At 40.6% G+C, this 23729-nt stretch overlaps 1 protein-coding gene across 1 annotated transcript in view; it reads left to right on the forward strand.

Moving 5' to 3' along the window:
• The window catches only part of gcfc2 (GC-rich sequence DNA-binding factor 2), a 57946-nt gene that overhangs the window by 22756 nt on the left and 11461 nt on the right, over positions 1-23729 (forward strand). The window contains exons 7-14 of the mRNA XM_043683047.1: positions 8796-8982; positions 10168-10291; positions 10737-10815; positions 10905-11020; positions 16325-16524; positions 21750-21900; positions 22134-22255; positions 23430-23506. Of these exons, the coding sequence (XP_043538982.1) occupies positions 8796-8982; positions 10168-10291; positions 10737-10815; positions 10905-11020; positions 16325-16524; positions 21750-21900; positions 22134-22255; positions 23430-23506 (1056 nt within the window). The remainder of the gene's footprint in view (positions 1-8795; positions 8983-10167; positions 10292-10736; positions 10816-10904; positions 11021-16324; positions 16525-21749; positions 21901-22133; positions 22256-23429; positions 23507-23729) is intronic.

The raw sequence follows: 23729 nt of genomic DNA on the forward strand, positions 1-23729 counted from the left end.
GGCGTTTGGTATGCTTTCCTTTATTGGTCAGAGTATTGAGTACAGGAGTTGGGAGGTCATGTTGTGGCTGTACAAGACATTGGTTAGGCCACTGTTGGAATATTGCATGCAATTCTGGTCTCCTTCCTATCGGAAAGATATTGTGAAACTTGAAAGGGTTCAGAAAAGATTTACAAAGATGTTGCCAGGGTTTGAGGATTTGAGCTATAGGGAGAGGCTGAACAGGCTGGGACACTCCTGGAGTGTCAGAGGCTGAAGGGTGACCTTATAGAGGTTTACAAAATTATGAGGGGCATGGACAGGATAAATAAACAAAGTCTTTTTTTCCCTGGGATCGGAGTGTCCAGAACTAGAGGGCATTGGTTTAAGGTGAGAGGGGAAAGATATAAAAGAGACCTAAGGGGCAATTTTTTCATGCCGAGGGTGGTATGTGTATGGAATGAGCTGCCAGAGGAATTGATAGAATTGTAACATTTAAGAGGCATTTGGATGGGTATATGAATAGGAAGGGTTTGGAGGGATATGGCCCAGGTGCTGGTAGGTGGGACTAGATTGGGTTGGGATATCTGGTTGGCATGGACGGGTTGGACCGAAGGGTCTGTTTCCATGCTGTATATCTCTATGACTTGAGCAGTGAGGCAATATGGGCAGAGCTCAAAAGTAGGAAGGGTGCGGTAACAATGTTGGGGCTGTACTACAGGCCTTCCAACAGCGACTTGAGATAGAGGTACAAATATGTAAACAGATTATGGAAAGACTTAGGAGCAACAGGGTGGTGGTGATAGGAGAGTTTAATTTCCCAGCATCGACTGGGATTCACTGAGTGTTAGAGATCTAGATGGAGCAAAATTTATAAAGTGCATCCAGGAGAGTTTAGTAGAGCAGTATGTCAATAATCCAACTCTGAAACTGGCCATACTGCACCTGGTATTGGGGAATGAGCCCAACCAGATGGTGGAAGTTTCAGCAGGGGATTACTTTTTGAATAGTGATCACAATTCTTTAAATTTTAGAACACTAATAGAAAAAGAGTAGAGTAGTCCAAAAGGAAGAGTGCTAAATTGGGGGAAGGCCGACTATACCAAAATTTGGCAGAAGCTGGGGAATGTAGATTTGGAATGGCTGTTTGAAGGTATATTGACTTTTGATATGTGGGAGACTTTAAAAGAGAGGTTGATTAGCGTGCAGGATAGACATGTTCCTGTGAAAATGAGGGATAAGGGAAATGGCAAGATTAGGGAACCATGGATGACAGCTAAAATTGTGAGACTGGCTTAGAGGGAAAAGGAAGCATACATAAGGTCTAGACGACTGAAGACAGACTAAGCTTTGGAAGAATATCTGGAAAGTAGGACCAATCTGAAATGAGGAATTAAAAGGGCTAAAGGGGGTCATGAAATATTTTTAGCAAGCACGGTTAAGGAAAATCCCAAAGCCTTTTATTCATATTTAAGGAGCAAGGGTAAACTAGAGAAAGGGTTGGTTCACTCAAGGACAAAGGAGGAAAGTTATGCGTGGAATCGGAGAAAATGGATGAGGTTCTTAACGAGTGCTTTACATCAGTGTTCACTGAGGAGAGGGACATGATGGACGTTGAGATTAGGGATAGATGTTTGATTATTCTCGGTCAAGTCAGCATAAGGAGGAAGTGTTGGGTATTCTGAAAGGCATTAAAGTGGACAAGTCTCCAGGTCTGGATGGGATCTATCCCAGGTTACTGAGGGAATCAAGAGAGGAAAAAGCTGGGGCCTTGATAGAATTCTTTGAGGAAGTGACAAAGTCGATTGATGAGGAAAGGGCTGTAGATGTCATGTACAGAAAGGCGTTTGATAAGGTTCCCCATGGTGGGCTGATAGAGAAAGTGACGTCGCCTGATGTCCAGGGTGTACTAGCTCGATGGATAAAGAACTGGCTGGGCAGCAGGAGACAGAATAGTACTAGAAGGGAGTTCCTCAAAATGGAGAACTGTGACCAGTGGTGTTCTACAGGTATCTGTGCTGGTACCACTGTTGTTTGTGATATACATAAATGATCTGGAGGAAGGTATAGGTGGTCTGATTAGCAAGTTTACAGATGACACTAAGATTGGTGGAGTAGCAGTAGTGAAGGAGACTGTCAGAGAATGCAGCAGAATATAGATAGATTGGAGAGTTGGACGGAGTATTGGCAGATGGAGTTCAATCCGTGCAAATGTGAGGTGATGCATTTTGGCAGATTCAATTCGAGAGCAAACTATATAGTAAATGGAAATGTCCTGGAGGAGAAAATTGATATACAGAGTGATCTGGATGTTCAGATCCATTGTACCCTGAAGGTGGCAGTGCAGGTCAATAGAGGGGTCAAGAAGACATATGGCATTCTTACCTTCATCATATGGGGTATTGAGTACAAGAGTCATGTTACAGTTGTATAAGACTTTGGTTCAGCCACGTTTGGAATACTGTGTACATTTCTGGTTGCCATATTACCAAAAGGATGTGGATGCTTTTGAGAGGGTGCAGAGGAGGTTCGCTAGGATAATGCCTGGTGTTATGAAGATGTGGGTGTACCTTTAAGAGAGTTAAAAGCAGCAGAACTATCGGACACGGCACCAAGTGTTCTCAATAAGGCACCAATGTAACACTGGGTCGAACAACTCGATTAGTTTGTTGCCTGTAGACAAAAACAAATTCGAATTCGGCTAATCAGTTTAAATTATACCCCGAGAAAATACCAATTTCCAATCAAGTTTGAATTGAGTATATTGACAATCTCAAAAGCCAATGACACAATCCAGTGCTCTGGGGTATAAGACCGGAGATAAATTGAGCAGTTGAGAGGAGAACTATCAAGTCCAGGCATGTAATAGATTGCTTGAAAAAAAACTCTCTTAAAAGTAAGTTTTTGATCAGCAACCTGTGATGCAGAAATTCCTAACAAGCAGAAAAGAAGACAGAGGAATATCCGAAGACAAGAACCTACAGCTGCCTGGGTTTGAGATAAGAAGTGTTGTTTTGTAAATTTTAATTGGGAGTTTTATCAGATTAGTATTAAAGAAGGGAAGGTAAAAGATAAGTTAGAGAAAGAAATTGTAAATAGTGATTAGTTAATTATTCTCTGTTATACTTTAAGAAATAAAGTTGTTAATTTTTACTTTATATAGTTCTTGGCCACTCGAAGTTTTACAGGTTACTGCACGGGATAAATCTTTTCTATGTTACTGTTTTTAAATTAAGCAGGAGAGTTTACCCCATGTTGTAACATTAGTATGGAGGGTGCTAGCTATGAAAAGAGGTTGAGTAGATTAGGATTATTTTGATTAGAAAGACGCAGGTTGAGCGTGGACTTGATTGAGGCCTACAAAATCTTGAGAGATATAGACAGGAAGGATAGCAAGAAGCTTTTTCCCAGAGTGGAGGACTCAATTACAAGAGGTCACAAGTTCAAAGTGTGGGGGTAGGTTTAAGGAGACATGCATGGAATGTTCTTTACACAGAGGGTGGTGGGTGCCTGAAATGCATTGCCAGTGGAGGTGGTAGAGGCGGGCACGATAGCTTCATTGAAGATGTATCTAGACAGATCCATGAATGGGCAGGGAGCAGAGGGATACAGATCCTTAGAAAGTAGGTGACAGGCTTAGATAGATGATCTGAATCAGTGCAAGCTTGGAGGGCTGAAGGGCCTTTATTCTTTGTCCTTTGTTCTGTAGTGCTATGAGGATAATTTAGCTGTGTTCTTGTTTGAGAAAGGATTTTAGATTAGATTCCCTATAGTGTGGAAACAGGCCCTTCGGCCCAACAGTCCACACCAACCCTCCGAAGAGTAACCCATCCAGACCCATTTCCCTCTGACTAATGCACCTAACACTATGGGCAATTTAGCATGGCCAATTCACCTGACCTGCACATCTTTGGATTGTGGGAGGAAACCGAAGCACCCGGAGGAAACCCACACACACACAGGGAGAATGTGCAAACTCCACACAGCCAGTTGCCCCAGGCTGGAATCAAACCTGGGACCCTGGTGCTGTGAGGCAGCAGTGCTAACCACTGAGCCACCATGCCGCCCAAAGATTGAGGATTAAAGCAGTACAAGTGTTTAAAATTCACAGATTCTCCAGCTTCTTGATTTAGAGTCATTGAGTCGTACAGCATGGAAACAGACACTTCTGGCCAACCAGTCCATGCTGACCATGTTCCCAGACTAAACTAGTCCCACTTGTCTCTGCTTGGGCCATATCCCTCCAAACCTTTCCTATTAATTAACTTATCCAAATGTCTTTTAAACATTGTATCTGTACGCTGCATCTACCACTTTCTCAGGAAGTTTTTTGCGCACTATTCCTTGACAATTTGTTCTGTCATTATAATAATGTAAAAAGACTCTTAAAAAGTAAGAATTGCCTCCAAAATGCCACAAACTAATGTGTTTGGAAGTCTAGCCCTTTCTTCTGCTTGTCTTGCTGTCAGACCCGTTGTGTTATCAAAACGTGGCACAGCAGACAGCATACCATATTTACATGTAGAAGAAGCTAAATGACACAGTCGCATTATATCCTGATGTATTAAACTGAAAAGAATCATAGAGTAATAGAGTTGTAAAACACGGAAACAGACCCTGTGTTAATATAGTCTTGTTTGGCTCATATCCCTCTAAACCCTTGCTATTCATGTATCCATCCAGATGCCTTTTAAATATTGCAATTGTACCAGCCTGGCAGTTCATTCCATACATGCACCACTCTCTGCATGAAAACATTGCCCCTTTAGCCCATTATATATTTTTCTCTTCTCACTTTAAACCTAGTTCTGGACTCCCCAACCCCAGGGAAAAGACCTTGCTTATTTACCCTATTCATGCTTCTCATGATTTTATAACATCTATAAGGTCACCCCTCAGCCTCTGACGCTCCAGGGAAAATAGCCCCAGCCTATTCAGTCTCTCCCTGTAGCTCATACCCTCGAGCTTCAGAAACATCCTTGCAAATCCTTTCAAGTTTCACAACATCTTTCTTGTAGCAGGGAGACCAGAATTGAACGCTGTATTCCAAAAGTAACCTAACCAATGTCCTGTACAGCGGCAATATGACATTTCAACCCCCACGCTCAATGCACTGACTAATAAAGACCTTCTTCACTACCCTGTCTACCTGTGACTCTACCTTCAAGGAACTGATGAACCTGCACTCCAAGGACTTTTTGTTTGGGTACTCTCTCCAGGGCCCTACCATTAAGTGTATAAGTTATGCCCTGATTTGCCTTACCAAAAAGCAACACCTCACATTTATCTAGATTAAAATCCATCTATCACTCCTTAGCCATCGGCCCATCTGATCAAGGTTCTTTTGTAGTGTGAGATAATCTCTTTCACTGTCCACTACACCACCAATTTTGGTGTCAGCTGCAAACTTACTAACCATTCCTCCTATATTCACATCCAAATCTTTTATATAAATGACAAAAAGCAGTGGACCCAGCATCAATCCTTGCAGCGCACTCCTTGTCACAGACCTCCAATCAGTAATAAAAAAAATCCTCTGTCTCCTACCTTCAAGCCAATTTTGTATCCAAATGGCGTCCTCTCCCTGTATTCCTTTTGATTTAACCAGTCAAACCTTGTCAAATGTCTTGCTGAAGTCCACATAGACAACATCCACTGCTCTGTCTTCATCAGTCTTTTTTGTCACTTCTTCAAAAAACTCAGTCAAATTAGTGAGACACGATTTCCCATGCACAAAACCATGTTGACTATCCCTAATCAGTCCTTACCTTTCTAAATAAACTTAGATCTTGACCCTCCGAATTCCTTCCAACAACTTTCCCATCACTGACGTCAGACTCACCAACCTGTCCTTCCCAGGCATTTCCATCTTGCCTTTTTAAATAATTGCACCATTATTTAATGGTAACTCCTTTGCCCTTAATGCATTTGCAGAATCTCTTTGGGTTCTCCTTACCCCTATTTGCCAAAGATATCTCGCGTTCCCTTTTTGCCATCCTGATTTCCTTCTTGAGTGTACTCCTACTACCCTTATGCTCCTGGAGGGATTCATTCGATCCCAGCTGTCTATACCTGCTAAATGCTGCCTCCTTTTTCTTGGTAGAAGCCTCAATTTCTCCATTCATTCAGCTTTCCCTGCAGTTACCAGTCTTACCATTCACACTGATGGGAGCATACTACATCTGGACTCTGGTTATCTCGTTTTTGAATCCTCCCACTTTTCCTCTGTGGATAGCCTTTGCTAATCAACTTTTGAAAGTTCTTGCTTAATACTGTCAAAGTTGGCCTTACTCCAATTTAGAACTTTTAGCAGGTCTATCCTTTTTTATTAACTACTTTAAGCTTATAGAATTATGCTCACTGGCACCAAAATTCTCTCCTACTGACACCTCAATCACATGTCCTGCATTATTTTCCAAGAGAAGGTCAACTTTTGCTCCTTCTCTTGTAGGTTCATCCACATATTGAATAAGAAAATTTTCTTGTTCACACTTAACAAATTCCTCTCCATCCAAGCTATTAACACTATGGCAGTCTCAGTTTATGTTTGGAAAGTGAAAATCCCCTACCATTACAATCCTATCATTGTTAGAGATATCTGAGATGTTTTTATAAATTTGCTTCTCAATTTCCCACTGAGTATTTGGAAGGCCTATGATACAATCCTAAAAAGGTTATCATCCCTATCTTATTTCTGAGTTCTGTCCAAATAACATCACTGAGTATCCTCCCTAATTTCAGCCGTTATGTTAGTGCAAACCAAAAATACCACTCCCTCTTTTGCCCCCCTTTCTATACTTCCCACAGCACTATTCCCTGGAACACTAAGCTGCCAGTCCTATCCATCCCTGAGCCACATTTCTGTAATAGTTGTGATATCCTAGTCCCATGTTCCCAATCATGCCTGAGTTCATCTGCCTTACCTGCTTAGGCCTCTTGCATGAAATAAATTTTAATTTATCAGTTTTACCTCGTTCTCTACCTTGCTGTTGTCTCCATTGACCATTTGAGCTACTCCCTCTTCTTAACTGTATGAGCCTCAGACTATCCCTTTTCTCACTATCTTTTTGGTTCTCATCTACTCTATCCTCCTATTGCTACCCTAACTACCGTGTAGCACCGGGAGTATTGCAGATATTACGTCACTTGAGGACCCATTTTTTAACCTCCCTGCCTAGTTTGCTAGTTCTTCCTTTAGCACCTCATCCCTTTCTCTTCCTATGTCATTGGTGCTGACATGTACAATGACATCATGCTGGTCACTCTCCCTTTTCAGCATATTCTGCATCCTTTCCAAGACATCCTTGACCCTGGCACCAGGGAGGCAACATGCAATTCTGATGTCTTACTAAATAAAAGTAGCTTTGACAAAGGGTCAGTTAGACTCGAAATGTCAGCTCTTTTCTCTCCTTACGGATGCTGCCAGACCTGCTGAGACTTTCCAGCATTTTCTCTTTTGGTTTCTGATGTCTCACTGTCTGCCTCAGAAACGTCTGTTGTGCCTCTGATTAGAGAATTCGCTGTCGCAATCGATCACTTAATCTGACATACCTTCTTTACAGTAGAGCCAGTCGTTGTACCAGCAACGTGTCTGTCAGTGTTACATTCCCCTGAAAATCTCCTGCATAGGTGGGCGGCACGGTGGCACAGTGGTTAGCACTACTGCCTCACAGCACCAGATACCCGGGTTCAATTCCCGCCTCAGGCGACTGACTGACTGTGTGGAGTTTGCACGTTCTCCCCGTGTCTGCGTGGGTTTCCTCCGGGTGCTCTGGTTTCCTTCCACAGTCCAAAAATGAACAGGTTAGGTGAATTGGCCATGTTAAATTGCCTGTAGTGTTAGGGGCAGGGTTAAATGTAGGGGACTGGGTCTGGGTGGGTTGCGCTTCGGCGGGTCAGTGTGGACTTGTTGGGCTGAAGGGCCTGCTTCCACACTGTAATCTAATCTAGATTAGATTTAGATTAGATTAGATTACAATGTGGAAACAGGCCCTTCGGCCCGGTGGGTTGCGCTTCGGCGGGTCAGTGTGGACTTGTTGGGCTGAAGGGCCTGCTTCCACACTGTAAGTAATCTAATCTAATCTAATTTTCCAAAACAGCATACTTGTTTGAGATTGGAATGGCCACAGGAGACTCCTGCACTACCTGCCTACCTCTCCTACCTTTCCTAGAGGTAACCCATCTAGCTGACTGTATCTGCTTTTTCTACCTTCCTGAAACTGCCATCCATCACACCCCCTGATTCCTGTAAATTCCTCATTGCCTCTACTGCCGTTTCAAACAATCCTTGTGGTCCAATAGAATTTGCAATCTAACACATTTCCTGGAAACATAATCATCAGGGATATTGAAATTTTCCCTCATCTCCCACATCTGACAGGTGGAGCACATCACTCTGCTTCAACATATCTGCACTTTAATCTACAAAATCCTGGGAACCTCTTCAGTATTTATCTGCAGTCCATACAGTCCCCCAAAGAGTTTGTAACCTTAATTTTATGAGATTAAACCAAATCTTAACCTTACATGTATGTCGACATGAATAGGATGTCTTGCAGTGTGAAAAGCAAATACCTCCTTTTTTTTTAAACATTTAGTAACTTGCACTTTACCGTTTGAATTGTTTGTCTTTATTTAAGCAGTTGCTATAGACGTGTAAGATAAAATATGAATTTAGAACAGAATCAGCTATGATGTGAAATTCATACCTAAAATTACTGTTTTCTATCAGTTGCTGAATAGTGCGTGTTTGTCATTTTTTTTCTGTCTTTAGCTCATCAGTGTTGCTTATTAACAATTCAGCATCTTTTCTTCAGACTCGAATCTCTGCAAGAAGTTTACCGCTCACATCAGCGAGAACATGAAAAGATCCAAGTGATGGCTGAGTCTTCACAACATGCAGTTGACCACTTGGAAGCCTCTTCAGACTCTGGTCACCGTTATAAATTTTATCAAGAAATGCGAACCTATGTTCAAAATCTGACCAACTGCTTCAATGAAAAGGTTCAAGAATTTGATTAGTGCGGCAGATAAGTACAAACAGTAAATGAGGCTGTCTAAATTCTGTTGCTTTTCGTTAGGCAAAAGCAGGGATAATATTTTGTAAAAATCCAAATTGGTTGCTGCATTAAAATGTTCTATCACATTTGGTCACTTTAAGTTGATTGACCCACCTCATCTGCATATTTGCAGTGTTATTATAAGCCTCCAACAGTGACCTTTCTGGTGTCCTTCAGAGAAGGTAGTCTGCCCCCCAAACCACCACCACCAGATAATGCATGCTTGATTCTAAATGCACAGAAATCTGGTTGACTCTCAACTTCCCACTGAAGTAGCTTAGCAAGACCTTAATTCTATGGAAGCGTTATGACAATGCCTGAATGGTTGACACAAATATACCACACTAACTGCAGAGTTTTAAGAAAGTGTAATCAAGATATGACCACTTTATCTAAAGTGAACACCATGTAGGCTGTGCCAGTAGCAATAGAAATGAAGAGCAAGTCTTTGTAGTGCTGTTAGCAGTGTCACTACGTGAATACTTCCATGTCCGTTATCTCTCTGGCTGACTCATCAGGAGTTATTCTTGAAGGAGACAGTTAATACCTCAATTTTGACATTCATGAGATTAAAGCATCTTGGCAAAATATATGCTGTTCAATTTTAGTTTCATTTTTTTTTGTGAGATTGATCTTTAGAAATGCAACAGGATGTTTTGCAGGTATTATATGGAAGAAATATTCTAGAGAGGATGTTGGAATCACTCACAAACTGACTTTGACTTTTAGTGATTTCTAAAGATTTGTACCAAGTCTTTTTAAAGTCTTTTTTAAGTCTTATTCTGTCTGATACTTTAATTGCAAATAAGTCTGTTAGTTTTAGCCTAGTCTTCTATCTCTTGGAGCAGCAGAAAAATGTAACGAGCATCTTGCATGGATTTTGTACAATGTATAGTTGTTCAGTGGTTCTCGTTAGTATTTTGGCTCACAAGCTGTACTTCACCATTTGAAATGGCGCAGGAGTCAGGTCATAAGAGACTCCATTTATTTGTGGGAATTGTCTCTTGCTTACAAAGATGCATTAAAAATCTGAGTCATAGCTTGCATATTCTGCCATTCAGTAGAGCAGTGGTTTAAAGCAAATATGCATTGTTGCCTTCAAAATATTAATGCAAATTATTTCTTTTAGATATGTGTCATTAATGAACTAGAATCTGAAATGCATCAGCTATTGGGGCAGCAGGCAAGAAATCTTATGCAACGCAGACAGGATGATGTTCAAGATGAATCGACCGATGTTTCACAATTTTCAAGTTAGTGTATTTGTTAACGGTTAATCTCTTGGTTTCTGGCTCTGTTAATTTCTTTGAACTGATCTTTCAGTCAGCCTTTACGATTGGAATTTAATTGGGGTAGTAAGTCTCAATACATTTTAACTAAACTATTTAATTTTTAGACTGTAATCAATTTATGTATTTGCAAAAACATATGAACATTTCAGTACAGTTGAAACTTGAGATAACATTTAAATTTGAGGCGCAATGCTATATTTATATTTTATTACAATGCATTTATTTAATACAATATAGAAGTAGAGTTTGGCACAGTGCTGTGTTACAGCAGTACTAATTGGAAAAATCTCATTTTGAAATGCAGCATTGTTTAACCATACCATTGTACATCTCACAAATATGATAATTATTAATTATTGAAGTTTCTAGTGTTAAAGTGATAACATATAACGGCCTATCTCTGCAGAAAAAGCTGATACCAGCAGTATGGATATTGACCACGCCAAAGCAAAACAACAACGAATTGAAAAACGAGAGGCAAGAAGGTAATGGAACTGGATGTCTAAACACACTTTCAATGTTATTTGTAAAGTATTTGTTGAAGCAGCATTAATTATGACTCTTTCCAACATAGGGCACATAGGGAGCACTTAAGAAAAGCAGCTGGAAAGGAAGCAGACCATCACAATGGTCTGTCCAGTGATGATGAAGTAGCTCCAGTGGATATGTATGATTTCCATGAGAAGGAAGGTATGGCAACATTCCACTTTCTCCTTCCCTGCAGTCATGTTGTGCTACAAATGCTAGTTACACTCCCATACTAGCTATTCCCGTAAAATTCTCTATTTACATCAAAATGATTTTTGCATGCAATTGGAAGAAGTGTAAACAAAAAGTTTTATCACGTAGCATCTTGTAGTGGTTTTTAGTGTTAATATAGGCAAAACTTGTAACTGTATAGATGTAACAGTGTGCTACATTTTGCCAAGTCAACCTTGTACCTGAACATCTCTTGAACTTTGGGGGAAACTACATATCAAGTAGTGGACCCAGCAAACCGCAGGAAATGTGTAATGGATATATCAGAAGAGACAAGGCAGTGATGGTATGAACATTGAAGTGGGCACAAACTGAGTGAGCACTAAGAGATAATTAGGAAACCTGAGGTGCAACCTAATCCGATCCAGGAGATGCAAAATGTGCCGACAGCAGCATTAAATCAAAGTTCCTGGTGCGCTCCAAAGTGCAACATTGAAGTATAGGAGTGGATCGGACATGTCCTTGAAAGTGGACTTCCAGTTAGACAGAATAGTGAAAAAGGCATTTGGTATGCTTTCCTTTATTGGTCAGGGCATTGAGTATAGGAGTTGGGAGGTCATGTTGCGGCCGTCCAGGACATTGATTAGGCCACATTTGGAATACTGATGCAGTTCTGGTCTCCCTGCTGTATCAGAAATGTTGTGAAATGTGAAAAGGTTCATAAAAGATTTATAAGGATTTTGCCAGGATTGGACGGCTTGAGTTATAGGGAGCGGCTGAGTAGTCTGGGGCTATTTTCCCAGGAGTGCCGGAGAGTGAGGGGTGATGTTATAAAGGTTTGTAAAATCATGAGGAGGCATGGATACGGTGAAAAGCCAAGGTCTTTTCCCTGGGCTGAGGGAGTTCAAAACTAGAGGGCATAGGTCAAAGGTGAGTGGGGAAAGATTAAAAGGGACCTAAGGGACAACCTTTTCATGGAGAGGGTGGTGCTCATGCGCATATGGAACAAGCTGCCACAGGAAGTGGTGGAGGCTGGTACAATTGCAACATTTAAAAGGCATATGGATGGGTATATGAATAGAAAGGGTTCAGAGGGATAGGGGCCATATGCTGACAAATGGACTAGATTAATTTAGATATCTGGTTGGCATGGATAGGTTGGACCGAAGGGTCTCTGTCCATGCTGTACAGCACTGTGACTCTGTGACCTAATAGATAACCTTTTTCTTAATATTGGATAGTATTTATCAGTGATATATACCTGAAATATTAATTAACTTTTTCTTTGCTGAATAATCCACTACATATTTTAGCATTTATGTTATGTATAAAAATATTTTAGTAAATTATAATGTTAATTTATACTTTTTTTCATGATGCGTAGATGGTCACTTGTTTTAGGAACATTGTATACTGTATTTCCATTGTAGGATTACTTTACACAAATTCCTAATTTCAGTTGCTGGAGAAGCAAATACTAACTCCTGCCTCGGCTGCAAAATTTTGTGCTTTTGGTTAAATATTTTATTTTTAAACTGATGTGAATTGTATACCTCTCAAATATGAGCATTGAGAGTTGAATTCCGTGGAAACATAGATAGGAGCAGGTGTAGGACATTGGCACAGCGGGCTTGAAAGATCCATTCAGTATGTTCGTGGCTGACAGTCGATCTCCGTACTCTAATCCCACCTTCCATAACACTTAATCCCTTGGCCACAAGAGACTCTGGGTCTGTACTTGATGAAGTTTAGAAGAATTGGGGGTGGGTCTTTGGGTTGGACGGGGGGAGAGGGGGGAGGGGGAGGGGGAGGGGGGTTGTGGGAGTGGGGCACAGTAGTGGGGTTTCGTCAAAACTTAGAGAATACTGAGAGACCTGAATGGAATTGATGTGTCCAAGATGTTCCCATTAGTCAGAGAGACTAAGACACAGGGTCACAGCCTTAGCATGAAGGGACAAACCTTTGGGATTGAAATAAGGGCGAATTTCTTCAGCCAGTGTGTGATTAATCTATGGAACTCATTTCCACCGAAGGCTGTTGAGGTCAAGTCATTGAGTTTATCTAAGATGGGTTCTTAACCCTTGATTCCTTTACCAGTTTTGGGGAAAAGGCAGGAGAATAGGGTTGAGAAACATTTAAGCCACGATCAAATTGCAGATCAGACTTGATGGACTGAATGGCCTAATTGTGCTCCTATGTCTTACAGCCTTATATTTATCCCTTTCCTGTAAACACATAATGTTTTGGCCTCAATCACCCTCTATGGGAGTGAATTCCGCAGGCTCACCACTCTTGGTGAAGAAATTTATCCTCATTTCAGCACTAAAAGGTCTGCACCTTATTCTTAAGCTATGATCCCTGATTTTGGACTCTCTTCCTCCTCCGTCTCCTCAATTGCAAAAATCCTTCCTGAGCTAACCTGTCTGGTTCAATTAAATTTTTATGGGTTTCTCTGAGGTCCCCCCCCCTCATTCTTTTAAACCCCAGTGAAAATAATCCTGAATGACCTCAGTCTTTCCTCTTACGTCAGTCTTGTCAGGTTTGGTAAACCTTCTCTGCTCTCCCTCTATAGCAAAAACATAATTTCTCAGAAGACCAAAACTGCACACACTATTCCAGGTGAAGCCTCACCAATGCCCTGGATAATTGTAGCAAGACATCCTTGTTCCTGGACTTGAATCCTCTTGCTTTGAAGGCTAACGTACAATATGCCTTCTTCACTGCCTGCTCCATCTGCATGCTTACTTTTAACAACGGGTGCACGAGGACATCCTGGTTTTATTGAACATTCCGCTTTCTCATTTTACAGCCTTTCAACTAATAAACTGCCTTCCTATTTTTGCTACCAAAGTGGATAACCTCACATTTTTCCACATTATACTGCATTTGTCCACTCACAGCCTTTCCAAATCGTATGCAACATCTCTGCATCCTTCCCATACTTTTCCTTTCACCCAGCTTTGTGTCCTCTTCAAATTTCAAAATACAGCAAACTTTATTTTAATCGGCACCTGATGAACTGACACTCGATAAACCGGCAAAAATCATATAGCTCATACTGGACATTTACTGTATTATCGGATCTCTGAGATGTTCGTGTAGTCATTTGAAGGTATTAGTGATATGGCTGTCTGCTGGTAAGTTTTATTGGTGATTTATGCTGTAAATAAAGTATAACAGTGATGTGTATGATGATTCTATTATTTAGTGTGTGTATTTACATTGATTATGTGGATCTCTTGAGCAACTGGAATATTTGATCAACTGGTACTCCTGGTCCCATAGGTGCTGGTTAATAAAAAGTTTGCTGTATAACATTTAGTTCGTTCATCTAAATCATGAACATGTATTATGAATAGCTGGGGTCCTAGTTTTGATCTCTGTGGCACCCTGCTAGTTACTGCCTGCCATTCTGAAAAAAACCCAGTTGTTCCCACTCTTTGTTTTCTGTGTGCTAACTACTTTTTTTATCCATCTCAATACACCACCCCAATCCCATACATTTTAATTTTAGAAATTAATCTCTTATGGAGGACTTCGTCAAAAGCCTTTGGGAAGTTGAAATAAACCACATCTATTGGCTCCCTCTGGATCAACGCTACTAGTTACATCATTGAAAAATTCCAGTGGTTTTGAAGAGCATGATTTCTGTTTTGTGAATCCATGCTGACTGTGATTCTACCACTATTTTCAAAGTGCTCTACCATAAAATCCTTCATAAGGGACATCTTTCCCATTACCCTACATCAAAGTCACTGGTCTTTATTTCCCTGTTTTCTCTTTACCTCCCTTTTTATATAGTAGGTTACATTAGCTATCTTCCAAGCAGTGAGAACTGTTCGAGAGTCTAAAGAATCTTGGAAGATGACCACCAATACGTCCACTATCTCTCAGGCCACTTCCTTACGTAACCTGAGATGTAGATTGTCGGGCCCTGAGGATTTATCGGCCTTCAATCCTATCAATTTCCCCAACACCATTTCTCTACAAATATAGATTTGCTTAAGTTCTTCCCTCTCACTAAACCCTGTGTTCTTCGTCATTTCTGGAATGTTGTTTGTGTACTCCTTTGGGAAGGTGGGAACAAAGAATGAATTTAGTTAATCAGCTATTTCATTGATTCCCAGCATAAATTCCCCTGTTTCTGATAAGGGACCAACACTAATTTTTGCCCATCTTTTTCCCTTTACATACCTATAGAATCTTTTACAGTCAGTTCTAAATACATGCGAGCTTTTTTGTTTTTGCCATTTACTGTTGGTGGGGTTTGGGAAATGGTTGAGGGGAAATAAACTAACACAGAATAATTCATTTCGATGTCTAGTTGTAGTTTCTCTGTGAGTTATATTAGATGCTTATTTTGGCTATTGAGTGTGGGAAGAATTTTTTTTAGATTACAGAATCCAGTGAATTTGATTAGCTAACTAGTGGCGAATAATATTGAAAATATGCTGCTTAGCTTTCAAAGTTATAAAGAAAGGGAGAGTGAAATGTACAGAGAGACTTCTGATGAAGATCACCACTTAAACGTTTATTGGTTTCTTTTTTGGATGTTTACTTGCCAATGTATTTTCTATATTTTTCATTGTTTTGTTCTCTGTAGCCTACAATGGTCGTTATCTTTGGCTGGTGAAACCAATGATTGATATAATGGTAATGGCTACAACTCAGCAGAGGCTGTTCAACTCCTCATACTGGCTCGCTAAAAACTACTAAGCTTGTTCACTCTCCTGCCTTTTCCCTGCAACCCTGTAATTATTTTCTGTTCAGATAATTATCAAAAGGTCTTTTGAAAGCTCTAGTAAATCTGCCCCCACCACACTTTTGGGCAGAACATTCTGGACTCTACCCACTTCGTGCCGTAGAACAGTTTTTCCTCATGATGACTGATTCTTTTGCCAGTTACCGTAAATCTAAATAGATATTGAACTTTTAATGTGGGGCTGCTGGCATGGTGCAGCAGCATGTTGGAATGATAGATTCGAGTTTGGAATTGCAGATTTTATGAATGTCTAATCTTAGTCTATGTGAAAGAAACCCCTGCATGTGATTGCCTATAGGGATCGAGGAAAGATATAAATACAGCAAGTGCCCACCATATCACTTGTGGAGATCTTTCTGCCAAAGTATAATATGAACGAGTGTTTCAGAAATATTTCAGATCTTTTATACCTTGAGCAAAAAATGTTATTATTTTGTGTTTCTTTGCTTATGTCATTCTTTTGTTCTGACTTTAATATCTAGATTTGGATTTTGTTTTCTGGTTTGCACAAATTTGTCCATAATTTAACATAGATCGCATTTTGAAGGAAGCCAAGAAAATTTTTGACGATGTGCATGAAGACTTCTGTAGAGTTGACCGAATTTTAGCAAAGTTTGGTTTGTGGCGACAGAAATTTCCAGATTCATATTACGATGCGTATATTGGGCTTTGTCTTCAAAAAAGTCTGATTCCTTTAATCCATCTGCAGCTGATTGGCTGGAACCCTCTTAAAGTAAGTGTTGAACCAGTATTTGTAGCTAGAAGTTTTGGTAGACGGTGCATTTTAATGCTCTCTCTACATATTGCATTATTATCATTTGTTATTGAATAATATAAAAAAGATAGTTCCAGGTATGAAACAATATGCCTTTTGTGTATGTGAACCCTGTTACTCAGGGATGCATAGTAATTGACTGTTATGTTAATAATTCTTATTTGGGTAACAGGGAGACTGATGACTCCCATGCACTGGACAGACAATGCAACACTTACTGCTGGATTTAAGGAGTTTATGAAACATCAGACAATGCTACCCAAACATGTACTGATTTGTACTGTAAAGTAGCACTGAATATAAACACACTATCTATCTAATGTAGTGCTTCCCAGACTTTGTCCACTGTCAACCTTGTTGAGGCTTGATTATTGTCATGACCTCTCATTGAGAACTGAGAGCATGGTCTATTAGAGCCAAATTATGGCTATTGTAACTTAGCCTGAACTCCATTTTAGCTATTTCTGTCTCAGTTTTTGTGGCCCCAAAACCTTGCAAACAGACCCAACTCCCACTTTGGAAGTCCTTGATCAAATGCTTGGTTCAAACGTTGGTATAGCCTCCCTGTGTTATTGTGCTACAACTTAATGACAGGGAGTTGATGACCTAGTAGTATTATCACTGGACTATTTATTCAGAAAGATGAAAGTGAGGACTGCAGATGCTGGAGATTAGAGTCGAGAGTGTGGTGCTGGAAAAGCACAACAGATAAGGCAGCACCCAAGGAGCAGGAAAATCAACTTTTCGGGCAATGCTGGATATGTCCTGTTCTACAGGCAGGACAGACCCAGCATGGGTGGCGGCACAGTGGTAAACATTCGGGAGGAACTGCCCTGGGAGTCTTCAACACTTGATTCTGGACGTCATAAAATCTTGAAGTTTCAGGATAAATATGGGCAAGGAAACCCCCTGCTGATGACCAGGTGCTGTCCTCCATCAGTTGATGAATTGGTACTCCCTTATGTTGAGCAACACTTAGAAGAAGCACTGAGGATGACAAGGGCACAAAATGTACTCTTGAGGGGGTATTTCAATGTCCATCACCAAGAGTGGCTCAGCAGCAGTAACAGTGATTGAGCTGGTCGGGATTTAAAGGTTATAGCTGCTGGCCTGGGGCTGCAGCAAGTGGTGAGTGAACCAAGAGGAGGAAAAAACATGCATGACTTCACTCTTCCCAGTCAGCTGGCTGCAGATGCATCTCTCCATAACCATATCTGAAAGAGTGACCACCATGGAGACGAAGTCCCGCCTTCACATTGAGAATAACCTCCATCATGTTGTTTAGCACTAGCACCATCCGAAATGCAACTCCAGACTGGGTATGCATAAGACGCTCTGGGCCATCAACAGCAGAATTGTACTCCAGGACGATCTGTACCTTCATGGCCTGGCATCTGCCAAGGGATCAACTCTGGTTCAATGGAGAGTGCAGGAGGGCATGTCAGGAGCAGCACCAGGTATACCTGAAAATGAGGTGTCAACCCAGTGAAGCTACCAAACAGGAATATTTGCATTCCAGACAACATAAACAGAGCAAGTAATACACAGCTAAGCAATCCCACAAGCAACAGATCAGATGTAAGCTCTGCAGTCTTGCTACATCCATTTGTGGATAATGGTGGACGATTAAACAACTCACTGGAGGAGGAGGCTCCCCAAAATCCCCATTCTTGATGATAGAAGAGCCCATCACATCAGTGCAAAAGACAAGGTTGAAGCCTTCACAGCAGTCTTTAACCAGAAGTGCTGAGTGGATGATCCAGCTCGATCTCCCCCACCCCCCATCCCCCCCAGTGGTCCTCAGCATTATAGATACCAGTTTTCAACCAATTCGATTGTCCACATGATATCAAGAAATAATTGGAGACATTGGATACTGCAAAGGACACAGGCCCTAACAACATTTTGGCAATAGTGTTGAAGACTTGTGCTCCAGAACTTGCTGCTCCCCAGCCATGCTCTTCCAGTACCGTTACAACACTGGCATTTACCCGACAATGTGAAAAATTGCTGTACACAAAACGTAGGACAAATCTAACCCGGCCAGTTACTGTGCCATCAGTCTATTCTCAATCATCAGTAAAGTGATGGAAGGTATAATCAACAGTGCTATCAAGCAGCACCTGCTCAGCAATCACCTGCTCAGTGATGCCCAGTTTGGGTTCTGCCTGGGTCACTCAGCTTCTGAACTCACTACAGCCTTGGTTCAAACATGGATAGAAGAGCTGCATGCCAGAGGTGACAGCCATTGACATCAAGGCTGCATTTGACCGAGTGTGGCATCAAGGAGCCCTAGCAAAACTGGAATCATAGGTATTGGGGGCAAACTCTCTGTTGGTTGGAGTCATACTTGGCACATAGGAAGGTGGCCGTGGTTGTTGGAAATCAGTCATCTCAGCTCCAGAGTTACTTTGTAAGAGTCCCTCAGGGTAGGGTCCTAGGCTCAATCATCTTCAGCTGTTTCATCAATGACCTTCCGTCCATCATAAGATCAGAAGTGGGCATGTCCCCCAATTTTTACACAATGTTCAGCACCATTTGTGACTCCTCAGATACTGGAGCAGCCCATACTTAAATACAACACGTTCTGGACAATATCCCGGCTTGGGCTAATGAGTGGCATGTAATATTCACACCACACAAATGCCAGGCTATGACCATCACCAACAAGAGACAATCTAACCACCACCCCTTGACATTCGATGGTGTTACCATCACTGAATCCCCCACTGTCAGCATCCTGGGGTTACCATAGAACAGAAACTCAACTGGACTCGCCACAAAAACACAGTGGCTACAAGAGCAGGTCAGAGACTAGGAATATCGCGGTGAGTAACTCACATTCTGACTCCCTGAAGCCTGTTCATCATCCACAAAGCATGTCAGGAGTGAAATAGAATACTTCCCACTTGCTTGAATGAGTGCAGCTCCAACAGTATTCTAGAAACTTGACACCATCCAGACAAAGCAGCTTGCTTAATTGTCACTGCATCCACACTCTCCATCACCGATGCTCAGTAGCAACAGTGTGTATCATCTACGAGATGCACTGTAAAAATTCAGCAAACGTCCTCCTTCCAAACCCATGACCACTTGCAGCTAGAAGGACAAGGACAAGAGCAGCAGATACTGTATATGGGAACACCACTACTTTCAAATTCCCCTCCAAGCCAATCACCATCCTCACTTGGAAATATATCACCTTTCCTTCACTGTCTCTGGGTCAGGATTCTGGAATTCCCTTCCTAATGGCATTGTGGGTCAACCCACACCAAATGAACCTCAGTGGTTCAAGAAGGCAGCTCATCAGCACCTTAAAGGCAACTAGGGATGGGTAATAAATGCTGGCCAGCCAGTGACCCCCATACCCCACAAATTATTTGAAGAAAATTAAGGTGAAAGTTTTGTTTATCGGAATGGTATATTAATTTATACGATTAAATTATAAATAAAAATTTCAGATATGAGGTGTGCACCACCAGGAAGAAAGGAAACACCCAAGTGGCCAGTGATGAGCAGTGCCCTTCACATCAAAGTGCAATGCTGTGTGATCAAACAGTGAGGGGGAGGGCAGGGATTAAATCCAAGACACTCTCGTTCTTTTTTTTTTAAAACCCCACACTACCGCCTAACCACAGTACTGCTTATATTTTCCCCCAGCACCCATGTTGTGTATGCAGGTGTGAGACACAGTGAAAGACACAAGGTGCACAAGATTCAAATTTCCACCACCAGGAAGAAAGGAAACACCCGAGTGGCCAGTGACAAGCAGTGCCCTTCACATCAAAGGGCAATGCTGCGTGATCAAACAGTGAAGGGGAAGGCAGGGATTAAATCCAAGACACTCTTGTTTTTTTTTCTTCTTTTACAGAACTGTGGCACACCTGTTTATTTTTTTACACACTGATCCAGCTCCCTGAGAGGCAGCTCTCAGAGTGAACAGGATGTTTGACATCCCTGTTTTTTCTTTTTTTCTTTTCTTTTTTGTTTCTTTTTTTTCCCTTACCCCCACACTACCACCTAACTGCAGTAGTGCTTATTTTTTTCCCCAGTACCCACGAATCTTTATTCAGTTTTCACCATCAGGAAGATAGGAAAACACCTGAGTGGCCAGTGACAAGCAATGCCCTTCACAGTGCCCTGTGTGATCAAACAGTGAAGGGGAGGGCAGGAATTAAATCCAAGGCACACTCGTTCATTTTTTTATTTTTTTTTAAGTGCATGAATCATTATTCAAACTCATCTTTTTCCTCTTTTTTTCAAACTCCTCTTTTTTTTTTCTTTTTTTTCTTTTAATTTAACCCCCACACTACCACCTAAGTGCGGTAGTGCTTATTTTTTCCCCAGCACCCATGTGTGCGGGTGTGAGACACAGTGAAAGACACAAAGTGCACGAATCTTTATTCAATTTTCACCACCAGGAAGATAGGAAAACACCCAGGTGGCTAGTGACAAGCAATACCCTTCACAAAGGGCAATGCTGTGTGATCAAACAGTGAAGGGGAGGGCAGGAATTAAAACCAAGGTACACTCGTTCTTTTTTTTTGTTGGAGGGAGAAATAATGCAACACTCCTGTTTATGTTTTGTGCAGGTGTGACCCCCCTGTTTATTTTTTTCTTTTTTTATTATTAATTACTTCTTTTTTTTATATACGTGTGAGACACAGTGAAAGACACAAAGTGCACGAATCTTTATTCAAATTCCACCACCAGGAAGATAGGAAAACACCCGGGTGGCTAGTGACAAACACTGCCCTTCACAAAGGGCAATGCTGTGTGATCAAACAGTGAAGGGGAGGGCAGGAATTAAATCCAAGGCACATTCGTTCTTATCTGTCAGCTAGGGTTCCCTAATTGGACCAGATTAACAGTTTTAATCAGGGAATTCATTTTCTATGAGGACCACCTGGCTGACCTCATTACAATCACTATGTTGATGCTAGTTTGCATTACATCCCTGCATTACTACACACTTCAAAAATACTCATTTGACTACAAAGTGGTCCAGTGCCTGGCAGAAGTGCAATATAAATCTAAGTCTTTCTTTCTTGCTTAAACCTGCTGTGGAAAGTAATATCATTGTGCTTTTTTAGTGCACAATATTTGTGTAAATTGACTTGAAATTGGTAGAAGTGGTAATCGCTGAAATTAGTGCATCATTAACACCTATCATTGCTGTCTAGCTTGATTGTTTGGACTTGACAGAAATGCCCTGGATATTATCATTGGAAGAGTTCTGTCATATGGAAGATGAAGAATTCAAGAAAAAGGAAAATTCTGATAGAAAATTACTGCCCATGGTAATTGAGAAGACAGTCATTCTGAAAATTGAGGGTAATTGAACAATATTCAAATTTTCTGATTGCTGATTTGGTCATAGAAATAGCAGACCATTTCTTTTATAAATTTGTTTTTTCGTGGAAAGAGAGGTGATAACTGAGTTTTGTTGAAATGTATGTAGTAATATTTTACAGGCTCACATTTTATTATTACATTGAAATAATGTATTTAATTTGCCCTCTGAAGAAAAAGCACTCTGAAAATCAAGTTTAATTTTATTTTCCCAGGCATTGTGATTCATGTGTGGGATCCTTTGTCATCCTCTCAGACACGGAATTTAGTACAAATTTGCAGAAAGCTAAACAAAGAATATTGTGTGTTTAACAATGTGCAAAGTAAAGCCATCCAGGTATGCAAATCCCTTCTTCAAAAGCTTTTTAACATTTATCCTGAGAAAATAAATTAAACTCTTCATTTTGATTCCATTTCTTTTCCATAAATATATATTTAAATGGATGGCATAAGAATTGCAGATTATACCTCTGGTTTGGAAGTAGCCTCATGTGATGCTTATTCAATATGGTATGCTGGGAAGTATACTGAAAACAAAAACTGCGGAAAATCACAGTGGGTTAGGCAGTGTGGAGAGAGAGCAAACTAACGTTTTGAGTCGAGATGTCTCTTCATCAGAGCTGACGTGAAGTGTGAAGATGGCAGCATTTATCATTTTCTTTAATTTATAGACCAAAAACAAAAGTCTTACTTTAGACAAAGCATTTTCCACCTTTCCATAGAATATTAAATTAGCTGATAGCAATTGAACAATAAAAATAATTATGATTGAACAGCCAGATGTGATCAAAAAAAGCATTGCCCAATTCTTGGTGAGGCTCAAATAAGTGACAACAAACACAACGTATCCCTTTTATGTTAAAGGTGACCACCAAGATCTTAACATTCTGATAAACTGCTTTGAAGGATTTGAAACTTTTATCAGAACTGTATTAAGTAACAGGATAAGAAGTAAAATGTTTCCTCCTCAATACAATATCACAGATATTAATTAATTATGCTTGTTAAAGGAAAGTTCATAAACTTGCACAGAAATATTAACTTTTAGTTCAGGTAATACTGGAGTTTTAAGTCTGTAGTTAATCTAGGGGAAGCGATTATCATTGGCATGATCAATGGACTGTTAATCCAGGTAGTATTCTGGGGACCTGGGTTTGAATCTTGTAAATAGAATTTGGATTCAATAAATATCTGGAATTGAGAGTCTATTAATGACCACGAAACCATTGTTGATTGTCAGAAAAACTCATCTGGCTCCCTAATGTCCTACATGTGACTCCAGACCCACAGCAATGTGGTTGACCTTTAACTGCCCTGTGGACAATTAGGGATGGGCAATAAATGCTGGCCTAGCCAAAGATGCCTTCATCCCATGAATGTGTATATTAAAAACAAATCACTATTTGAACACAAATACATTAAATTATTTCCTTTAAAGTGGAATCAATGTTTGTTTGTGCATTGAGATACTTTGAAGAAAGTTTTATTTTAATAAACATTTTTATCTTCAGGCTCTGAAAAAGACTATTATTATGAGAATAACAATGTCTGTGGAAGAGGATGCTTTCATTCCGCTATATCCAAAAAGGTAAATTTTATATGTTCGATCTAGTTACCTTCCTTTCATCCCCTTCAAATGCTCCATAGCTGCACAATGGGAAGTTATTTACAATGATATTTCACTAGCCCTATAAGGATATTTAATCACCAGCCTTTGTCAGTTCCTTTTGGCAGTTCATTCCACAAATGCACCACTCTCTGCTTGTTTCATCCCCTTCAAATGCTCCATAGCTGCACAATAGGAAGTTATT

Source organism: Chiloscyllium plagiosum, chromosome 3, assembly GCF_004010195.1.
Source record: "Chiloscyllium plagiosum isolate BGI_BamShark_2017 chromosome 3, ASM401019v2, whole genome shotgun sequence".
NCBI lineage: Eukaryota > Metazoa > Chordata > Chondrichthyes > Orectolobiformes > Hemiscylliidae > Chiloscyllium > Chiloscyllium plagiosum.